The 23,175-nt window shown below is 23.7% G+C and overlaps 2 protein-coding genes across 2 annotated transcripts; both read right to left on the bottom strand.

Annotated features, from left to right (window-relative positions):
* Positions 1-544: 544 nt before the first annotated feature.
* Positions 545-8,439, bottom strand: LOC132926789 (adapter molecule Crk). Its single transcript, XM_060991191.1, has 7 exons — positions 7,951-8,439; positions 5,304-5,459; positions 5,106-5,228; positions 4,225-4,429; positions 4,024-4,152; positions 2,897-2,986; positions 545-2,392 (listed from the first exon to the last, which is right to left on the bottom strand). Exons 2-7 carry the CDS (start codon positions 5,339-5,341, stop codon positions 2,174-2,176), a joined length of 804 nt encoding a protein of 267 aa, XP_060847174.1. The 5' UTR covers positions 5,342-5,459; positions 7,951-8,439; the 3' UTR covers positions 545-2,173.
* A 6,990-nt stretch (positions 8,440-15,429) lies between these two features.
* On the bottom strand, positions 15,430-22,652 carry LOC132927425 (DEP domain-containing protein 1A-like). The gene is made up of 9 exons (XM_060991948.1): positions 21,984-22,652; positions 21,642-21,910; positions 19,886-20,107; positions 19,316-19,473; positions 17,789-18,589; positions 17,302-17,435; positions 16,443-16,628; positions 15,864-16,013; positions 15,430-15,754 (listed from the first exon to the last, which is right to left on the bottom strand). Exons 1-9 carry the CDS (start codon positions 22,044-22,046, stop codon positions 15,644-15,646), a joined length of 2,094 nt encoding a protein of 697 aa, XP_060847931.1. The 5' UTR covers positions 22,047-22,652; the 3' UTR covers positions 15,430-15,643.
* Positions 22,653-23,175: the final 523 nt, after the last annotated feature.

Genomic DNA, 23,175 nt, shown 5'->3' with positions numbered 1-23,175 from the left:
TTTCCCATGTTCTTAGAAAGTTACTATAAATAAATTCTACTGCAATTATAATAATTCTTATAGAACTATAGCTTATCTATTGGTTACTACTTAAATGTTATTATTCTTATTCTTACTACTATTGATGAATGTTCAGAATAGTATACATTATATTACTAAAATATAATACATACTTAATATTTAGTATTATGTTCCTTTTTATCATTATTTGAGCTGATGAGAAAGTATAGATATTTAATTTATTTTTTAGTTGAATTCAGATAAGAAATAATAATATTTATTTTTATTTTTATCATCAGTCAATCAACTATTACTGATGTATAAAAGAAATGACAGAATCTAGGTCACACAATACTAGACATATCTAATATAGTCACATTAAAGGATTAAACATTATTTTAAGTCAGACAAACCTAGTGTTAGGTTATTAAATTTAAATACATTTTCTCTTTTAAACATACCTTGAAAAAAATTAACAAAAACCTTAGGAATAAAGGAGAAACATAAGAATAGATATATTATTCTTATATAAAAAAAATCTGGGTTGCTTATTTTCTATTTTTATTTACAACCATTAAAAAAAAAGGTAAATTATTGTTTATTCTATAATAATTACAATCATAGACAAAGAGAAAGGTTTTCAGTAATCTGTTGGAAGCCCAAAGCCCAGACAACACACAACAGCTAATTATATTCTATAACAACTTGAAACTAGATAAATTATTATAAACCATGTATATGTATATTGTATACATATAAAAATGTAATCTAATGTAAGTTAAAGTATATTTAATAAAAAAAGCTAATAGCCAATTATACCAAGGCTAATATATATATATATGAAAAAATATAATAATTACAATCGCCAAACATACAAATTCTATTATAATAGTAAATATTTAAAATATTGGTAGTTAATTTGTATAAAAATGTCGAGGCATACATTAATAAATATTTGTCAAAAAGTAAATCAGATTAGTAAGCTTAAATTCAGAACTACTATGTATAAATTACCATAAAAACCTTTCTTGAATTGTGTAATTAAACATCATGTTATAAATAAAATAAAAACTTAATAAAGTGGACACTTTTTACCAAATTTTGAAGCATTTTGTTTTTAAATTGCATAAATCCTTGGCCTAACTAATCTAACAGAATCAGTACATGAGAATTGTTGGTAATTTTTATAGCATTTGTATAATTTAAGAACATTTTTGCCACAACACAGGTTATTCTTACAAGCACGGATAAAAAAAAAACTATAGGCATAAATATTTATTGAGGGAGATAGCAATAATTGGTAATTTCTCAAATCATAATGCTTAACAAACAACACTAATATAAACATTTAGAATTTGCAACAAAGATTTAAGCATTATTTTATGTTTATGTTATTTTAAATGATCTGCATAAATATTAAATGTTAAAAAAATAAACTTTTTAACAAATTAAAAAAAATAAAGCTTTTATATTAACAGTTTATACTGAAATAATTAATATGTCATATTAGTTTCAGTATTATTGGTCAGAGGTTATGTTATCATATATGTCATATGATTAATATATAATTGATTTTATTTAATAAATTAACATTTGAAATTTATGGCATATAGATAAATGACTAATAAACAATCATGGTACTATTTTTGTACAAATGTTAAATAATTTTAATAATTAATATGGTCAACTGGTTTGAATAAATATAAAATATATTCACATTAGTAAATATCATAATAAATATTAATTAAATTTATTTGTTGGTCATATAAATGTATATTGTCTTTCAAATTATTCATTGGTTATTTTTTTAAAGTCAATATTGTAAGTTATTCTGTTTTACCGAACCTAATTTATGTATAAATAAATTTTTAATTCACATTAATAAAATTAGATTTTGATATGTTTCACTTACTATTGCTTTATTGAACAATCAATGCAATAAGGTATATTTTACATATTTGTTCAATATACTTTACATTATAAAGTTTTCTGATACATATTTACTTGTTTTCTTTCAATTAAGTAGATAAAACTCTATCTTAATGAATTAACATACAATGATTTGTTATAATAAAATATATCTGTATTAACCTATCTAGTTAGTTGCCATTAGCGAAACTTATTTTAAAAATAACTAAGAAAACTGAGAAGCTATAAAAAAAAAATATTAAAATTAACTGTCACTTATACAATCATTCATTTCAGAGTCTACAAACTCCACATGAGTAAATGGAAAATGTCCGGTTTTACCATTGAGTTCTCCTTCCCATTGACCATTAATATTAGTTTTTGTTACTTTGATTATGTCTCCAATTTCAAGTTTTAATGCTGTCTTGTCATAGGCGTTTGGTACACGAACTTGTTTAACTCTAGCTAGAGCTGGTAATTTTTTCTATAAAAAAAATAAACAATTAATAAATAAATTATTTACTTTTGTACAGCAACTTAATCAAAATAATAATCATCAATAGAGATTAGTAATTAAAAATATATATATTATTATTCATAATACTATAGTAGTATAGTCAGGGTCGGCCTGGGTACTTGAGGGCCCAGGCAGGAATCCCAGCCCTCCAGCCCTGGCCAGGATGACCCCGAGTATATTACTATCTATATTATTCACAAACAACACTATTGTCAATTGAACTGAATAATAAAATATGTTAATTACATAATGTAATGAATGTTACAAAACATCAGTTAAATTTAATTAATCTACTAAATTCGCAATATTTGTGTTTAGGAGCTCTATCCATAGAATTAAATTTGTTAACACGATAAATAATTGAATTTAAATATAAACAAGAATTGTATATAAATTTTATTAGTTTAATTTTAAAGTAAATTAAAAAAGAGTTGACAAACAATATTTTTTCAAATAATTCAATTAACTTACTTGAAGACTAGACCGCCTTAATGTCGACTCATTATTAGATCCAGGAATTTGATTATTGTCTTTCATTGGTAATGGTGGATTTCCATCATACTAAAATATTTTAAAGTTAAACACATAATTAAGAAACATTTTATTTACTTTTTGCATCACAAATGCTTATATATTATACAAATTTGTATTTTATACATAATGCTTCAGTTAAATTATGTCATTAATATTAATAAATAATACTTTTAATATAATTTAACAATCAATTAAATGTTATGAATCATGTCCTTATAACGTCAATATAAAATAAAAACCTGATTAAAATTAAGTCGTGCTTGGTCGGGCTAATAATTGCCGTTCATTTGTATTTGAAAACCTATCAAAATATTCAAAATCCCAAGTTGTAAATTTTAATTCTTGAAGTAAATATAACAAATTGTATATATTTTTCCACATCTATTAATCATTATTTTTACCAAAAATGAAAAAAACAAAATAAATATTTAGAGCATATTTTAATGATTTTAACTATTTTAAGGGCATATTTTGATAATTTTTAGTCCATTAACTTCCAGGCCTTAGTAGTAACCAATGATAATAATATATTATATAAACATAAAAATGCTTGCTTCTCATGAGTTATCCTATAAAACCTTTAGATGTTGAGAGACAAAGCTATAATCAGAGTCTGAAAAAACAAATGTGCAAAACTTAGTGCTAACTAGCTCATTAGCTTTCAAAATTACTGAGTAAATATAGATAGAAAATAGATTTGTGCACAAAAAATATAATATATATGCATATTCTATTTAATAATTATACCCATAACTAAACATTAATCTTATTCATAAACAAATAAAACTTGTGTATTAGATAAATCTAAAACTATCTTGCATTTAAGAAATCAATTGGCAACTAACTATCTCATGAAGAATTTTTTTGTTATAGTTTATATCATTAGATATTTATATTATGTGTACCAAAGATCTATGACAGTAAGAATACTTTCTAGAGTACTATACCACTAGACTAGAGATGTTTTAAATTGCACTTTGAAATAAATTTATTATAATTTATAATAATATACTATTTAAAAATCTATTATTTAATAAAATAATTCAAAATCTAAAATAGCTAACTTTTTGTACATATGGAACTGGAATAGAACCCATTTGACCCATTATATTCTTAGCTGTCCACCATTGTTCTTCGTCTTTTACAAGAATTGTCAAAATATCTCCTTTTCTAAATGGTAGATCATCTTGATCCTAAAAAAAATTTAAAATATATTTTAATATTATATATATAATGTACATTAAATAATTGAAATAAAATCTTACATTTCCAACAAAGTCATATTTGGCAACAACTTTTTCTATTGGTTTAACAGCAGGTTTCAAAAGAGGAGTTGTGTCGAGATAATGTAATTTATAAAATGCTAATAAACTAGGTAAATCAGCAAACATCTGATCACCAATCCGATATTTTGTTTCATTATTTTCTTGTATTTTATTGATAATATAATGACTAACTTTGCTATCTTCCCTGTAACATCGATAAAAAATTTATTTAATAAAATCACTGTCTAGAAACAGTTGTCATCTTAATTTAATAAAAGAATAATTTTTTTATTTATATTAACTATATCTGATCATAAATTATATTATATAAATAAAATAAATAATTAGGTAATGCATATCATATAAAATTTAATTCATCTAAGAAAAACCAATTGATTATATTAAATAGTTTTAATATGTTGTATTAATCTATAATTTATATACCTTGATAACTAACTATTTATAAATGAAAAGAATAATAAATATTTTATTCTCGTGTTTATAATATTTGGTGTATGTTTGACAGTTTAGATATTTATAACAATTATAATTAAATTATTTTCATTTCACCAAAAAATTATAGCATATTATATTAAAATTGGATAAGTTAGATTATTTTTGTTTAAATTAATTTTAAATTAAGAATGTTACCAAATTATATTTTTACATTTAATCAATTTTTGTAATTTAGATTATATTTTCCAGAAGGATACTGTAAAAAAATGATACCGGTTTTATACAAAACAATGAAAAACATAATTTTATAAATCTAAAATTTTTATGACTACGCTGTTTTACTTTAAATTATATTTAAATTTAAAAATATTTTAAAGCAATAACTTAAAGCAATAGCCCCCTTGAATAATTTATAAATTTCATACCTCACACATAACACATAGTCTCCTTGAATACTGAGACTATCTCTAATTAAAAATGTTCCACATTCTCGTTCACCCATTAATAGATCAGAAGCTTCAATTCGGGACATTTGTCCGAAATACCAACTAAAAAAAAAAAAAAATAAATAAAACAATAAAAAAAACAATTTAAAAAAAAAATGTTCAACTTTTAAAACATACCTGGCTTTATTGTTAGGATCAAAACAATGTGCAGCCATTTTAAAATTATTTTTTATTGACTACTAAACAAATAAAGTTTGAAATAAAATAAAAAGTAAAATCATAGTATTGTTTTCAGTCAGTTATTTATATTTGCATGGCTGTTGAAATACAAATCTGAAAAATAAATGCAATTAATTAAATTATTTGAAAAATCATTGTTTTGGTGACAAGCGTAGTTACTTTGTTGTCATTATTACTTTTTAAATTAATTATTTATTAACTTCAGTTTTCAGTCATAAATTCAATTAATTTATAATATATTTTTTAACATTTCAAATAAATATCTATATTCTTTATCTTATGGAACAAAACTAATTTAAAACTCTTTTAAACATATTTAAATATCCAGGTCAAAAACATATAAAACTTTATTATAGGTTAAATTATGTAGAAATGTCCTAAATAAATTTAAAATAATATGTCATTTGTAATTTCTTATACAAAAGCATAACATTTATTACAGATGTAGAATAATGTAAATATACATTTATTAGAATTTATAAATTCTGTTTATTTTTATTTTGATAACAAATGTATTTAATTATTTAATTAGCTATCATCAATCTTATTATATAGTAAATATAAATGGCCAAATATTATTAAATGTCATTCATATAATTTTTATTTTTACTAAACATGTTGGTGTGAGGGCCCCCAATGAGTTCACCTTTGAATATAAATTCATGTTTAATATAAATTGATAAAATACCTATCTAATACAACTAAATAATTAAAATTTTCTGCTTTTTCAATATTTATAAATAATAATTTAGTATAATAGGTACATAGAATTGTACAGTAACTAATACAATAAAAAACTAAAATTATGAATAGACAGTGACATCATTATCTAAGTAATGTAACAAACAATTTCATACAGAAATAATAAATTATAAATTTGTTATATGTTTAAAGTTTGATCTTGTAGTAACCAAAGTTAAGTTTATTTTTGAGAATCTTGATAAAGTTAGTATGTATTAATGTCTAATGATAATATATAATATATATCTAGGCCAATTTTTAGTAGGTACATGGATTGTATTAAGTTTTAAAAGTAGGTATTAATATGAATGCATGATTATAAAAACATTTTATTATAAGTGTAAAAAATCACCAATTAATTTATTTACAATACTAGTATTTGATATGGATATTGTTTTGTTATTCAATATTGTAATATAATGTTGATAAATTATATGAAACAATGTTGATACTAAAAATTATTATTTTAAACCAAATTAAACCACATCACTTGTATCTATTAAAGTGAGTAAATTACTGCAAACATAATATATAGGTACTTAATATTTATGCATAAAAAATCAATGTTAATTTTGATGTATTTCAAAACAATACACAAAAATAAAAAGAATTTAAATCTTCTATATAAAAAGTTTTTGTAAAATATTTAGAAAAAAATTATAATCACATTTACTTTTTATCATTTTCAAAAAGAAATATGTTTATTTGTGTTCTTAATAAACATGAACATTTATCAGGTTAATCATTGTAATCATTATTTTATAAATCTTTTTAAAATAAAATATATTAATCTAAATCCAATATAATATAGAATAAATTTGATGAGTATAGATTAGTTCGAAATTTAATTTGTTAAGTTAAAATTTTCTTTTTTTTTAATTGGTATTTACTACTTAGCTATACAGTAGATGTAAAATATACCTTATAATGGAGTAAGTCAATGTAATGAATATGAGTAAATCACTGCATATAAAAAAATAATTCTCAGAAGAGGCTGTGTACTAGAATTACTAAGTATATTTTATGCTATATTTAAATTGCTTTAATATAATTATTTATTTTACTATTATTAAAACAGTAAGATATATTTATTAATATTAATAATTTTTAAGTCAATACGGCCTTATTGTAGAATGGTATGAATAAGGTTCTGGATATAAATAGACAATAGCTAAAAATTATTCTAAATATTTTAAAAATGTAATTGTGTTTAAAAAATATTATAATAAACTTACAATAAAGTCTTAAGTTTCAACAAATAATATTTTTAAATTAGCTACTACAAAATATTACATAATATATAATTATGTCAAAAATTGCATCAAATGTCTAAAATAAAAATATTGTGGTTATACATTTTTAGATATTTTAATATTAGTATAAATTACCCATGAGAAACCTGGTATTCAATTTTTAAGCTTTAGCAATAAAACTCAAACATTTTAAAAATATATAACTACAAAATAATTGTTTTGGATACTAACAAACTTTGTAAAAATATTAAATTGGTACTTAAAAAAAATTATTCTTTTATATTTTTAATATTTTTAAATTACAATAAAAAACTTTTTCAAATGTTCATTAATAACTTAAAATTAATCTTAATATTTTAAAAATTCTATTGACTATCGAAAATTATTATTTAAGTTAAAGTGGAATGTTTTAAGTTCTAAGACTAGAAAAAAATGTATTAGTTAACAAACAGTTAAGTCTTTAGTTCTACGATATTAACATTTTAATTGATCAACTCGATTTGTATCGTTTGATACCTAATATCCAGTTCTAGTGACTTACTGGGTTAGGTTAGGTCTATGACTTATTGGTATTATAATGTTACGCTTACCGGTCAACGTGAATTTTCCCTAATCAACAGTATAATGTGCGGTCATGCCATTACAGGCAACTCGGGTGTAGAAAGAGACTCTAGACCACGGTAGTCAAAAATCTGATTTCGTTCAGGGTATTGTAGCAGAGAAAAATCAAAAACCTCGAGTACCTATTTCCCGAAAACGCACCAAACCAAACAGAGTAGTGGCGTGCGATCGGGATGAAGGGATTAAACAATGCCGATTTTGGGTACAATATGATGATGATGATGATTCCGGAGGCGGCGAGGAGGTTCCGTCGATATAAATCAAAAAGTAATAATAAAAATAACTAGTACGATATATGATATGCACGTATACCGTTTTTGTACGCCATCGATGCTTGTCCTACGCGGTTTGAAAATTAAATAAAAGTAATAATGCAATCACGAAAACGAAACGCACAAACACCGCGTTAGTTGTGGGTACCTACGATTCCAAAGTCCGCTGTACTATCATCGCGCAATGTAATAATAACAATCATCTGTCGGTGTTGTAGGAGGTACACAAGGTCCACTTCCTCCTCCACCAACACCAGGTCATCATCACGCTACTACTTCTACACCGCCGTTGAATCTCGTTAAAATTATTTTATCGCGAAGATAACAGAGCGCGTGTTATCGTTGAACGTGCCGACGAGACCGGGAAAAAACCTAATAAAAAATAATGGTGTAACAGTAACATAGATATAAATACTGTAAATTTACAGAATTGTATGTTAGATGTATACAATTTTTTTCACATCGTTTTTGTATATTAATAAAGTAAGTTTGTAATAAATAAAATGGCGTTCAGTGACGCAGCCAGGAAATATTTTCGGGAGCGAAGATAAATTGTAACTTACAATCGACTAATTGAGGCTTAATGCCCGAATTATTTATTCGAATTTTTGGTTTCTGATGCTGAATGCATAGATATATTAACCAGTTAATATGTCTATGGATGAATGTATAAGGATTATCAAACATTGAAACATCGAAATAAATTATGTATACAAACGTTTGGGACATTTGGGTAGTGGACTAATGGTAAAAAGATATTCATCACAACAGTTAATATGCGGGCGTTAGGTAGCTTAAGAAAAACTTTATAATGAAACTAATTTGTAGATTATAGAATTGATTATAAATTATAATAAATACTATACAGTGGACACCCCTTAAAAGACTCACAATAAAGTGAGTCTTATAACCGAATGAATCTTATATAGGTGAAGTGGGAAAACAAATTTAATAACATGTGTATAATATTACATATTACATACTTATTTTGAATACATTTAAAAATCCTGATAAAAAAAATTAAAATTATAATACATATTATAAAAATCATTACATATTTGATTTTTTCTTTGATTAAAGTTATAAGTTAAAAACATTGTTATTTGATCATTAGTTAAATACCTACCGCATATACCTCCATATATACCACCTACCTCTGTTATATGTATATTTTGTACTCGTTTGCCCTAGTGGGCATTATTATAAATAAATAAATACAAATTATAAACAATATATGATGTATTTAAAATTTATGAAAAAAAAAATTGTAATTTTGGTTTGTTAGGTATGAGTTATAAACTTATATTCCGAAAACATATTTTTTGTACTCATATTACAATAATGATAATTACGAGAAATGTTAAATTGTGATAAAATTTGTAGTAGGTACACATATTATAAAGCATGAATCGAAACCAAAAATAACTCAAAAAAATATGTAATTATTGAAAACCAGCAATTTATAAATTTTAACCATTGGTGTTTAATTCTTACCATTTTTTTTTCGAAATTTGAGTCATAAAGTTATAGCCGAATTTTAGATTCTGAGTGATGAATTTATTGATTTTACAATGCGAGTGTTTTTTTTTAAATTTTTTTTTGTGTCTATCATCATTATTCATCAAGTTTTGGAGTAGTTATAGACAATATAATGCTTTGATTTTTGACTTCAGCTCCTCTTTGAAAAGCAAATTGAATTTATTTGGTAATTTGAGGGGGAGGGGTCTAAAGTCTTAAAAGTAGTTTTCAAAAACGACAGGTAAAACCCTGAAAAAGTAACCGAAAAACGGGAATTTTTACGCGTAACCACTTTTCGACAAAATCGATTTTTTGATTATGTCACAACTCAAAAACGAATCATTGTAAATACTTGAAATTTTTTCAAAATGTTTGTACTATAACGTTATATATTTACGATTAAATTTTCAAAATATTTAGAATTTTTTAAAACTATTATAGTCTTATACATATAGAGTTAGACCATTGAGATTTTCGATTTTTCTAAATTGTTTTTCTTAAAATGCCGATAAAAATAATTATAGTTTCTAAAAAATCTTTAAAATTTAATATAAAGTTTATTATAAGTTGTTCTCATTGTAGTAAAAAAAATCAAAAATTGTTAGTCACAATTTTTGTTTATAAGCATTGAAAGTTCAAATGTTTACGAAATATGTCAAAATCGCGAAAATTTGCAAGGAATTTTGAAGTTGAAAATTCATAAAATGTTTGTGATTTATATCTCAGGTTAAAAAAGCCAACACAAGGTTCTCCATAACTTTTCCTTCAAGTAACAGTAAAAAAAAACTCCAGCGTCAATATAGAAAAAACAGTAAAACAGACAACAGTATAAACAAATAGGTAACAATAATACACACAAACTGTATAATACCATTAATACCTATGTCGTAGGTACTTATGACATACAATTCGTAAAATATCAATTTTTCGGATATCGAATTAACCAGAGTATTTATTTGAGTTTAACACAGATAAAAAAAATCGTTTGGGTTTCGGGCCTAACCTTCGGGCGTTGGACTCTTTTTTTTAAAAAAGATTTCTAGAAGTTATGGTTAGCCTTATGTTTACAAGTTACAATATATTATTATAATTTATATTATTTTTGTAATAAATATTTTGGTATATAAATATTACAATATTACATCATGTTTATTCTGTTAAAATTAAATTATTCCTTTTAATAATAGGTAATTATAAGATATAAATCAATTCCATATTAAGTATTTAATTATATAGGCATATTATACACAAACAAAATAGCTTATCTACTGACTTTTACCAAGGTCACGCTCGAGCAGCATTCGGAGATCGCGGATACATAAAAAACGTTTTAACGATATCATAAAAACGTATAAAAATATTACGATGCACTATTATTATTATTTATTATTATTGTTAATTATTTTTATTACAGTAACTATCTATTACCTATAGTAACAATTTGACGACGGATGACGTGCAAATTGATTTATAATTTACCAAATTATATAGGTACTTATTGTTTTTTCACTGAAGTAGTTGAAAAATTTAAATGAGAAATATCAAAATTGATTACTGCAGTTGTTTAATTCTTATAAATAAAGAAACCAGAAAGTATAATAAAAACTAAAACTAGTATGATAGATTAATAAAAACGTACCTACTGTTGATATAAATATGTTAATGTTGTGTAACTTATAATAGTAGTATCATTTTTTTGTATACTATTGTCCGTTATTTTAGTTGCTTTGCCTATTGCCTATAATTAATAATTGTTATGTTGCAATCGACAACTGGCAAGTCCATTTTAAGTAGATCAATATTTCCATATTGGTAACATAAAGAAAGATCTATGAGAACGTTTGTTTTATTTTGTATTTTAGTTAATATCGGTTGGTTTGTTTATCGGACGAAATAAAAAACAGATTTAAATTAGGTAGTCAATAACTGTATTTTAAATAGAATTTTTTCTTTTTAATTTTTTTTTATAACTATATACCTGCTTAGATTGCTGGAGAAATATTTAATACTTTGTAGTTTTAAATAGGTAATGTTATCACGCAGTGTGCAGAAATTTAAAAAAAGGAAAAATTCGATATTTATCTTTATATTGACTTATTAAAATCTGTTTTTAAAATTATTATCAAACAGACGCACTTTAAAATAATAAAAAATGTCAACCCTCATATACTCTGATAGTCAGGTATAAAAAATTAATTTATATTATAATTTTAAATTTTTCGTTATTAATTGTAATTCATAATATGTTATTGAAAAAGTTATAATGTTAAAGGTACCTGTTTAAAGTAGTGAGTACCTAAGGTAATCAAATTTAAAAAGTGAATAAAATATAGGTAACTAGGTACTCTGATTTACAGACGTACTGTATGTGTCGTACGTGTATTTTGTCATTGAGCAAGTCAGTGCAATATATTAATATATTTTATTTTAAAATTAGCAATATTGTAATTTGTAATACTTACGGACACATATGAAAATGTGACTATAGATTTTAGATGGTATTAATACCTACATATTAATATATTATTATAGTAATTAAATATTAATAAATGAAATATTTTCGGAAATAATGATATAACAACCTATCGCAATACTACTAATAATAAATAAATTACTTAAATAGATAAATCAACAAAACATATCACAAAATATAGGCTAACAGACCGTTTCCGCTCCAAATCGATTTTCATGTACAATCATTTATCATTGAATTCAAATTTAACAAACTCATAATAGTGGCCCACACAAGTACTTGATATCTAATAATACACAGCAAAATGATACCATCTTGTAACGTAAAAAATATTATTTAACTAATAAGCTAAACCGGTTGTTGGAAAAATTGATTTCTTTATTTTGTTAATTCGTAAGCTAATAACCATAGAAAATTGACATTTTAACAATAATGTGCTTGTATTATTATTTTCTATGTATGGTAAAATTTTCAAAATATTTTTACTTTTTTTATACTAATACATATTATAAGGGTTTGGGACTTAAAGTATTTGCTTATTTTTATATATTGACTTAAAATGTAGCAGAGTGCTATGGAAGTGTATGCCATGTTAAAACACGTACAATTATGAAATTTGAAAGTGCTTTATTTTGCTATTTTCTACGATTTTTTAAAAATATGCTTATTTCCAGTTTTTTTTGATTATTTTTGTTTTTTTGGCCAGTTTTTGTACTTTTTATGATTTTTTCAGAAAATCCCTCAAAAAATCTATAAACAATAAGGCAAAATGTCGAAAGTGAAATTTGATTTATTTTTTTATAATATAAAGATTCATTTTTAATTTTTTTGATTTTTTAGTTAGAAACTTTTCCTAATCATTTTGTTTCAATATTTTTTGTAGTCTTTAATTATATTATTTTTAGCACAATTACAAATTATTTCTATAGTTTCTACTTTAATATATAAAAAGAAAGTTTTTTTTTTTTTTTGATTAAATATTTTTGCTCAAATTTAAGTTTTTTAAATGTTTATTTGAGTAAGGGCTTATTTTAAAGATTTTAAGTGCTATAAGTCCCAAACCCTGCATATCATAAATGCCTTGCTTTATTCAGAATCTAAAAATGGTCATTACCAATGTGTGCAATGAATTGTCTATACTTTACCCCTAATTTATATTTTACCCAGGTATAGAAATTTAGTAAGTTGTACTGAATTTTACTTGTACGATTGAGTCTAGTTCCGTCCATAAATATGATAAGAGGATGCGTATGCATCAGATTTTTTTTATTTTACTAAACTTTTCTTTTTTTAACCTATGTTACATGGCTGTCATCAAAGATTCAAAGTTTTTGATATTCAAACATCAAATATACATAAAAAAATGTATGTATCCCAGTAATAAGTCCTAACTGTTAGAAGATATGTACCTTAGGAGCTACATAAACTGTATAAGCAGCATCATTTTCAACCTCTCTTCAAATTAATAATTGTGTTATGCCTAAGTTTGATGAATGAGTGATCATTAGGTTTTTTTTTTTAATTAACAACAGCCATGTGCAAAATGTACCTATTGTTGAACAAAACAAAATTATTAAAAACTAATGGATGATTTTAATGAAGCAGCAAAGGTTGTAGTTATTGAAAAGATAATTATATTATTTAATAATAGAAAATAATACTTTTTAATTAAATAATGTACACACTAATTAATAACCAGGATATGGTTAAAAACTTAAATTTAAGTTTTTTAAATGTTTATTTGAGTAAGGGCTTATTTTAAAGATTTTAAGTGCTATAAGTCCCAAACCCTGCATATCATAAATGCCTTGCTTTATTCAGAATCTAAAAATGGTCATTACCAATGTGTGCAATGAATTGTCTATACTTTACCCCTAATTTATATTTTACCCAGGTATAGAAATTTAGTAAGTTGTACTGAATTTTACTTGTACGATTGAGTCTAGTTCCGTCCATAAATATGATAAGAGGATGCGTATGCATCAGATTTTTTTTATTTTACTAAACTTTTCTTTTTTTAACCTATGTTACATGGCTGTCATCAAAGATTCAAAGTTTTTGATATTCAAACATCAAATATACATAAAAAAATGTATGTATCCCAGTAATAAGTCCTAACTGTTAGAAGATATGTACCTTAGGAGCTACATAAACTGTATAAGCAGCATCATTTTCAACCTCTCTTCAAATTAATAATTGTGTTATGCCTAAGTTTGATGAATGAGTGATCATTAGGTTTTTTTTTTTAATTAACAACAGCCATGTGCAAAATGTACCTATTGTTGAACAAAACAAAATTATTAAAAACTAATGGATGATTTTAATGAAGCAGCAAAGGTTGTAGTTATTGAAAAGATAATTATATTATTTAATAATAGAAAATAATACTTTTTAATTAAATAATGTACACACTAATTAATAACCAGGATATGGTTAAAAACTTAAATTTAAGTTTTTTAAATGTTTATTTGAGTAAGGGCTTATTTTAAAGATTTTAAGTGCTATAAGTCCCAAACCCTGCATATCATAAATGCCTTGCTTTATTCAGAATCTAAAAATGGTCATTACCAATGTGTGCAATGAATTGTCTATACTTTACCCCTAATTTATATTTTACCCAGGTATAGAAATTTAGTAAGTTGTACTGAATTTTACTTGTACGATTGAGTCTAGTTCCGTCCATAAATATGATAAGAGGATGCGTATGCATCAGATTTTTTTTATTTTACTAAACTTTTCTTTTTTTAACCTATGTTACATGGCTGTCATCAAAGATTCAAAGTTTTTGATATTCAAACATCAAATATACATAAAAAAATGTATGTATCCCAGTAATAAGTCCTAACTGTTAGAAGATATGTACCTTAGGAGCTACATAAACTGTATAAGCAGCATCATTTTCAACCTCTCTTCAAATTAATAATTGTGTTATGCCTAAGTTTGATGAATGAGTGATCATTAGGTTTTTTTTTTTAATTAACAACAGCCATGTGCAAAATGTACCTATTGTTGAACAAAACAAAATTATTAAAAACTAATGGATGATTTTAATGAAGCAGCAAAGGTTGTAGTTATTGAAAAGATAATTATATTATTTAATAATAGAAAATAATACTTTTTAATTAAATAATGTACACACTAATTAATAACCAGGATATGGTTAAAAACTTAAATTATTTTACAAATATATAAGCACCGCTTTATTATAAAAGATACAAAAAAGTATATTAAGTAGGTTACATCAAGCTTACATTTTTACATAAAATAAAGTTTGAATTTTACTTTGGTATTATGTAACATCCATACTTAAAATACTATCAACATAATAAAAATTAATTTTCAAGTATCAAAAATAATTTTAGTAATAATAAATAATATTTAATTGATTTAATTTCTTAATTAAATTCGAAGATTTTTAATTTTAATTTCATTTAATACTGGATTCCTTTTTTTATGTTGCTGTAGGAGTATAGACCTTTTCTCATAAACATCAGGATACATTTTTTGAAACTAAAAAGTAATAACAATAAATAAGTATCATTGATGGATATTTAACAATAATAGTCTATTTAAAATATAAACGTAGCACAACATTTTGAAGATTTATATCATAACTTACTAATTTTATACGTTTGCTTTTTTCTTTATTAGACATTGTTGTACTATTTATAATTTGATCCAACAATTCAATAAGGGCATCTTTAGATTCAGTACTTCTTTGTTTTTCAAATTCTTTGTCTGATATTCTAAGACAATAGTGCATACTATCCTAAAATATTGTATAAGATTATTTTCTAAATTATAGTATTATACTATTGTTATTATGAATAATAAAGCTTTATTTAGTGATATATTTGTATGTGTGTAAATTGAAACTTTATAAAATTATATTTTTTGTTAGAAAAGTGTTAATAAAAATGATAATTTTTCAATAAAAGTAAAATTTTTCCTAAAAGACATAATTTATTTACACATTTATATATTAAATGTAAAATTTCATGATTTTTATTTCATAATAAACGCAACTCAATAGTAAAATATCTGATGCCGTTTTTTTTCAGATCACAAAGTCTTCAATTTGGGATAGAAAATAAAGAGCGTCAATTTTTTCAAATGTGTAGAAAACTAGGTTTGTTAAAATCAACTACCAAGTCCAATTTTTTGTGAAACAAACTATATATTGTTAATATATACTAACTTTGTACAAATTATCATCATTACTGAAAGAATTGAACTTTTCTGATAAAATTGAATCAGTTTTAATTGGTAAAAATATTAATTTTTGACTGTGAATTAAAAATTTGACAACGTCAGTAGCTAAACAATCATATTCAAATTGATTAATATTTTGTCTCAATACTGCACAACATAATTGATCGGTAATCTGAAAATAACATAGGTAAAAATAATATTATTAACAGTTAACACACACATATAAATGTGTAATATTGTATAAAATATAGACATTTGTAAAATAAAGTAAATTCACTGTGTATATTGGTATTAATATTAAAAATATAAACAGCATCAAGAGTAAAAATTAATCTCATATTAATTTAGCTAAAACAATTTGAAATTAAACGTGACAAATACAATTTATTATTATTAAAAATAATAAAAACTTCTAATATTAATTAACATGTTATTAAAGTAAAAAATGTATAAAATGAAGCTTATACTTCTACTAATTCGTTAAAAATAACAATTATTATTATACATTTAAATATTACTAAAATGTTTTTAATGCATTAGTATTTTTTTTTAGGCATTTAAAAATTATTATTAATAATAAGATGGGTATTTGTATCAAATATTTTCAATTAATAACTTATTCACATTTATAAATATTAAAATTTTATACAGATCTAAAATTAGGTTATTTAGGCTCCATGATATTGTAGGTTAGTATTATCAAATAAAAATAGCAAGCTTAAATAGTTACGCTTTTGAATAGTCATACAAAACCTACTTTAAATATATTAAGCATTGTAAATAGTATACTAAAGTTTCATAGTTAATTGTTGTGTATAATATAAATAAAGACATAAATATAATACCTTAGTGTAAGTCGAAGATAGATGAGAAACAAATTTTAAAAACACTTGTAATTTTGCTCTGTTCAATGGTGGAAGACATAGACTTAATAATTGATACAAAAGAATTCCAAGATGTAACGATTTTTCATCTAAACCTATAAATAATTAATTAATATTAACTTATAACATACTCATATTTTCAAGATAAATCAAATTTGTGTTATGAAAATTTTAATTTATTTTTTAACTGAAAATAAACATTTTTCAAGTAGACTAAGTGTTATAAGTTATAACTTAGTAACTTTATAAGTGAATAATTAAATAATATTACTATATTATAATAAATTAGGATAGAATTTTCTTTAAAAATAAGCACAATATCAGTGATACTATATATTGTTAGTTGGATTTTAAAATTTCTCTCAAAACTGTTAAAAATAATGTCATCTTAGCATTAAAAGTTTTCTATGAATATAAATTAATATTCTGTTTCAATATTTAATCATACCATTGAATGATTGGTGTTTAAGGGTTTGTGTATGGTCCATTTGTGTTATATCAATTAGTTTATGAAGAGTAGAAATTGCCATATCTAAATCAAAACCATTTGTATCATTGTTATTAATTTTTTCAGATTGAAAAAGTCCAAAATTGATATATCCAGAAGTAGATGGACAAACAAATTTATCATTTTCTAATGGTTTATTTTTAAAACCATACTCATCCGAATAAAAGCTCTCATTAAGATCATTTAAATTTTTTGGATTAATTGAGTTATTAGATATCGTACGGCCCATTTTTCTTTTCCTTATTTTGTCCATATTTCTTTGATAATATGATTGTGATTTTACAGATATTTCTGGTGAACTGATTGTTCTAGTTAACTTCGGCTTTGAATATTTATGTGAAATATTTAATGGTTTATGTTCCATTTTACTTTGTTCTACTTCACATGATTCAAAAAATGATGTACTGCTACAACTACTGACAGAAGATCGGGAAAGTGATAATAGTTGATGTCCAGAAATATCAAAACACTTATTAACAATACATGTTTTTGAATGATCGGTGGAAAATTCAGATTCCCAGCACATGTTTGATGATAATTGAGTTGAATTATTATTTTCCGTTTGTTTTACAGTCTTATTACACATATGATCATATCTTTCAACTACAACCAAAATAGAAATAAATATTTCATAAAAAGATATTGGAATCAGTGGTTCCTCTGAATTTAAAAAATAATCCTTGATTACAGAATATACATCTGCTTTAAATCCTGGATAAGTGCATTCATTCATTTCCATATCTAAACAATAATCAAAAAATAAATTATAAACCATAAAACAATTATGAATTTTCAGATAATGATTACTTTAAAATTGTACCACAAATTAAAAATATATTTTTTTTATTGCATGAATGTACAGAATTTTTTTTTTAATTTATACAATTTGTACACATAGGTAAATAAAATAAAATTTTAGAAAGTAAAATGAGCTTCAATCGATTTCTAAATATTTATTTTTAATTGAATATTATTATTAATAACTTATTTATACTATAGCTTAAATTTTTACTAACTATTTATATACAGTACTATATTTTAGGATTGCAATTATTTGGCTAAAATTATATATACAATGTTGAAAGTAGTAATATTATATATTATACCTACAAAATAATTAATAATTCTAGTATTTATTAGAATATTTAATAAAATAGTACAGATAGCCACTAAAATAGCACATTCATTATTTTAGTCTTGGTAAAGTAATACAAATATAAATAGGTATTATATCTATAATATTATATGTAGAATTTGCATTAAAAATTGTATATTAGTTCCAGATTTGTAATATATCTTATTTAAGTAAAGCAGGTAAATGTTATAATAAATGAATTATGATTTGTAAATTAATGTCAATTTTAAATTTACAAACGTTTTGATTAAATGAAAACAAAATATCAATTTTTTTATGTTAAAACATTATTGTAAGTACAGAACTAATATTTAAGAACAAATTATAGTTACCAGATGTTAAGCTATCCATTGCAGACTTTACCCAATGTGGAAATAAGCCATCAACATTATAATCTTGATTATAAATATTCATGATTATCCACTGCTTATTTAAATTTTCAGTATTTAAAAAATCATCCATATTAAAACTCTTTAGTATATTCCGTAAACTATAAATCAACAAACAATACATTAATTTTACAAATTAAATATGAAAATGTTTTTCAGAATTCTTATTTTTTTTCTCAATACCTACATTATTCACTACACTTTTAAAATCTTATGAGATCTCATGCATTAATTATTTGCCTATCATTTATATAAATACATGGCAAATTACTTACATTATCAATAAAAACAAAATTTAATTGTTAAACTTTTATATTAATAGAAGATTTGGTTAAATAAGTAGTAAGCTTTTTAATTATTGGTATAAGTTTGTATAGATCAATTGATAATTGAAATTATTAACCATCAATATGATAGCCAATTTTAAATATGACTATATAAAAGAATGATTTACAGTATCCAATGGTATACCTAAACCTAAATGTATTATAACCATAATTAATAAATATTTACTTTTGTATGATGAAATTAGCAATTTTATGGTTTTCGTTTAAATATGTGTTCATGGCAACATTTTCCATTGAATAGGACTTCATTCTATGACTACTAATAACTTTTTCACTTTTTTTAGGTTGAGGAGACAACGATTGTGGTTTATTCGTAAGGAATACATTTAATGATGATAATACTGATCCTTTACTAATTGTTTTATTCATATTCTTTGGTAATGCAAATCTGAAACAGAAGTATTTAAGTATTTAATGTTATAATTTTATAACCAAAAGAAATCACAAAGTATAAGTATAATCAAGTACAATAGTTTTTAGAACTAAGACAGTTTATGTTCAAAAGAAATTTAAGAACAAAACATTTAACTTTTAATTATTTTACATTCAAGAGGAAGTTATACCCGCATTTGTTATCTCCGTATTACAAACCTAAAATATTGCAAATTTGCGTACATCAGTGGCATATTATTATCTAATATGGTTATTCCTTAGATAGTATTTTCCCCATTTGTACCAGCATTTATATTTAAGATTATTATCAATGTATTATATATGCAAGTGATTTTACACATTTAGTGATCTTTTAGGGCATTAATAAATTCATATTTTAAGGTTTTGAAGTCATAAAAAAAACTTTGCATGAAGTCAGCTCTACTGATAACTGATTAGTGTAATTATTTGAAAATATATCCTAACGCAAACATAAAGGTTGATAATTGATGAATATTTATAGAACTGTGAATGATCCAATTTATGCTTATATGGCTATCACTATATCTATACTTTTAAATCTTTTTCAAGTATAGCAATAGTAATATTAGTTGTGAATTAGCAGAACGTGGGGTGTATTCATTATCTTACATTAACTTATATTTATTATGTATTATATATTTATTTAAATTAAATATTGCTCTGTAACAAAAATAAATCTTTGTAAAACAACATAATATTTTAACGCATTGATATATGTATGTGTGTATAATTTTTTAATGTAAACCCCCCTTCTCCATTGAAAATAGCTGAGTATGCCACTGGAATACAGCAGAATACATTTTATCCTGATATTAATCTAATTTAAAGGTAATATTATATAGATTCTAGGGCATCTTATAGGATTTTATTGATATTTTAATTTTTAAGTGAATTATAGTTATGTAATATATTAAAACTTTAAAATGCTGATAACTCACTTTTAAATTAAAATATCAATAAATGCCTATATCATGCCCTAGATAGGTATTATTATTATTAAAAAAAAAGTTATCGTTTTTTAAATTTGTTAATAGGTAAATAGACTTTAATATTAAAATGAACAGCATAAAATTGATTCCGCTGAACACAAATTTGCTATGTTTTACATTCATAAGTCAGAGACAACACATGCACGTATGACGTTCTCTTCAATAAAAAAATTGAATGATACAAAAATTTAAGAACAATGTAAATAATGTAAAATTGTAACATATAACATTTAAAAACAAGTTGTCTCAAATCTCAAATTATTTTCTTTTCATTGAAGTTGCATATAAACTCTAGTTATACAACTCAAATGCACATCAGTTGAATTTATTTTTATCCCTCTTTAAATTCAAATTATCAAAAAAGTGATAGCTATTCTAGTGTACGTAATATCATTTATTATAAATACTATAGTATTTATAATTAATGGTAGGTAATATCAAAAACTAAAAAAGACAATCTTTATAAATTTGATTTTTGCTTAGCTTAAAGTAAGACGATTTAGAAATTATAGTACTCACTCATATAATTCTGACTTATCCTTAAATTTTGTTGATGTTGTACTAACAGCTTTAAAAATTTCCGCCTCATAAAACTTATTCATTAATGCTACAATTTGTTGACGTGTAACTCCTTTATTAAATAAATATTGTAATTTCCCAGAAGACGCTTCATTATACATCCAATCAACTGCTTCAAATCCTGTGAAACAGTTGTCTCTGAACCAAAGCTGGTGCCGATGCGATTTTAACGGCATACCACTTCTAAAATGGTCAACTAATGTTTGCCACTTAACAAAAAAATGAAATTATTAGCACTTAATTATCAAGTAATAATAAAAATTGTCAACATGTCAAACTTACAGTTTCCGTGGCTCGGAATTGAGAATACGTAGGCAAGTTTGGAATATTTGAATAATTTGACATTTTAAAATGTAAATCTCGGTAGTTTAATTATTTTATATCATTTAAACTATACGCTTACACAATGTGTATTATTATCCTTAACGCAGCGTAATACCGAAACGACCGATAATCATGTCGCAAATCAAACGTATTAAAAAATCATATTTCGGTAAGATAACTATTATGAGAAAAAACTACAAACATTTAAAAAAAAAACGTTACACTTGTCGTACACTCGTACACCCGTTGTCTTGGTGTTGACAACAATAACAATGATAATGATAAGCGGGCGTACTACGCATGTCCAAACTGAGCCCAAACAGGTGGGGACGTACTGACGACTGGATCAAATATTTTGAACCTCAGAAGAAAACCAATTGAACGTTCGTTTGAAGAAATACAAAATTCTACAATATTTGTATTTAATTGAATAGACAGATAGCGCTCGAGATACCATATTAGTACCTTTGATTTTAAAACTAATGTGACGCAACTGTTATGTTTTTATATTTTACTATTTGGCACTCTGACCAGTCTGACCATTAAATATATGATATTTCCATCATAAATATTCATTATGTAAACGGTATTTTGTGTACTTACCAGTTGTAACAGTTTATTATCATTACCATAAAATGTATATTAATGTAACTTGTGAGTTGTGACAACTAGATAGGTATCTATCTAAACAACCTTCTTGTTAGTTGTTACTGGTAAAAATACATACCATGTGAAATAATTATAAACTTGCCTCTACAAAGTTAATATTTTATATGCATTGCATACATCATACATATTTAATAATTGATTCAGATTATCAGACATCAGTGGTATGTTTACGGAACGGTCGATCGGATATAATTTTTACTCCACAGAAAAAAAACTTTTGTCTTATCATACATTTTAAACCATGCTAATAAATAAATTATAATAATTAATAAGTATGTCATAAATGTTTAATATATTGGTTTTCAAATTATGTAGGTTCATAATATATATTGACACTTTTATAATAAAAAAAGAAGTACTTTGGGTAATTGGTTGTCAAAAGTAAAAATGCTCCCTACTTTTCAAAATAATTTGGAAAACAACAATAACTGGATAACGGTAATATATTTTACGAAACACCAATTATTTATGGATAAAATTT

This window comes from Rhopalosiphum padi, chromosome 3 (genome assembly GCF_020882245.1).
Source record: "Rhopalosiphum padi isolate XX-2018 chromosome 3, ASM2088224v1, whole genome shotgun sequence".
NCBI lineage: Eukaryota > Metazoa > Arthropoda > Insecta > Hemiptera > Aphididae > Rhopalosiphum > Rhopalosiphum padi.
Note: the sequence above shows the minus strand (reverse complement) of the source record. Positions and strands in the feature narration are given on the sequence as shown.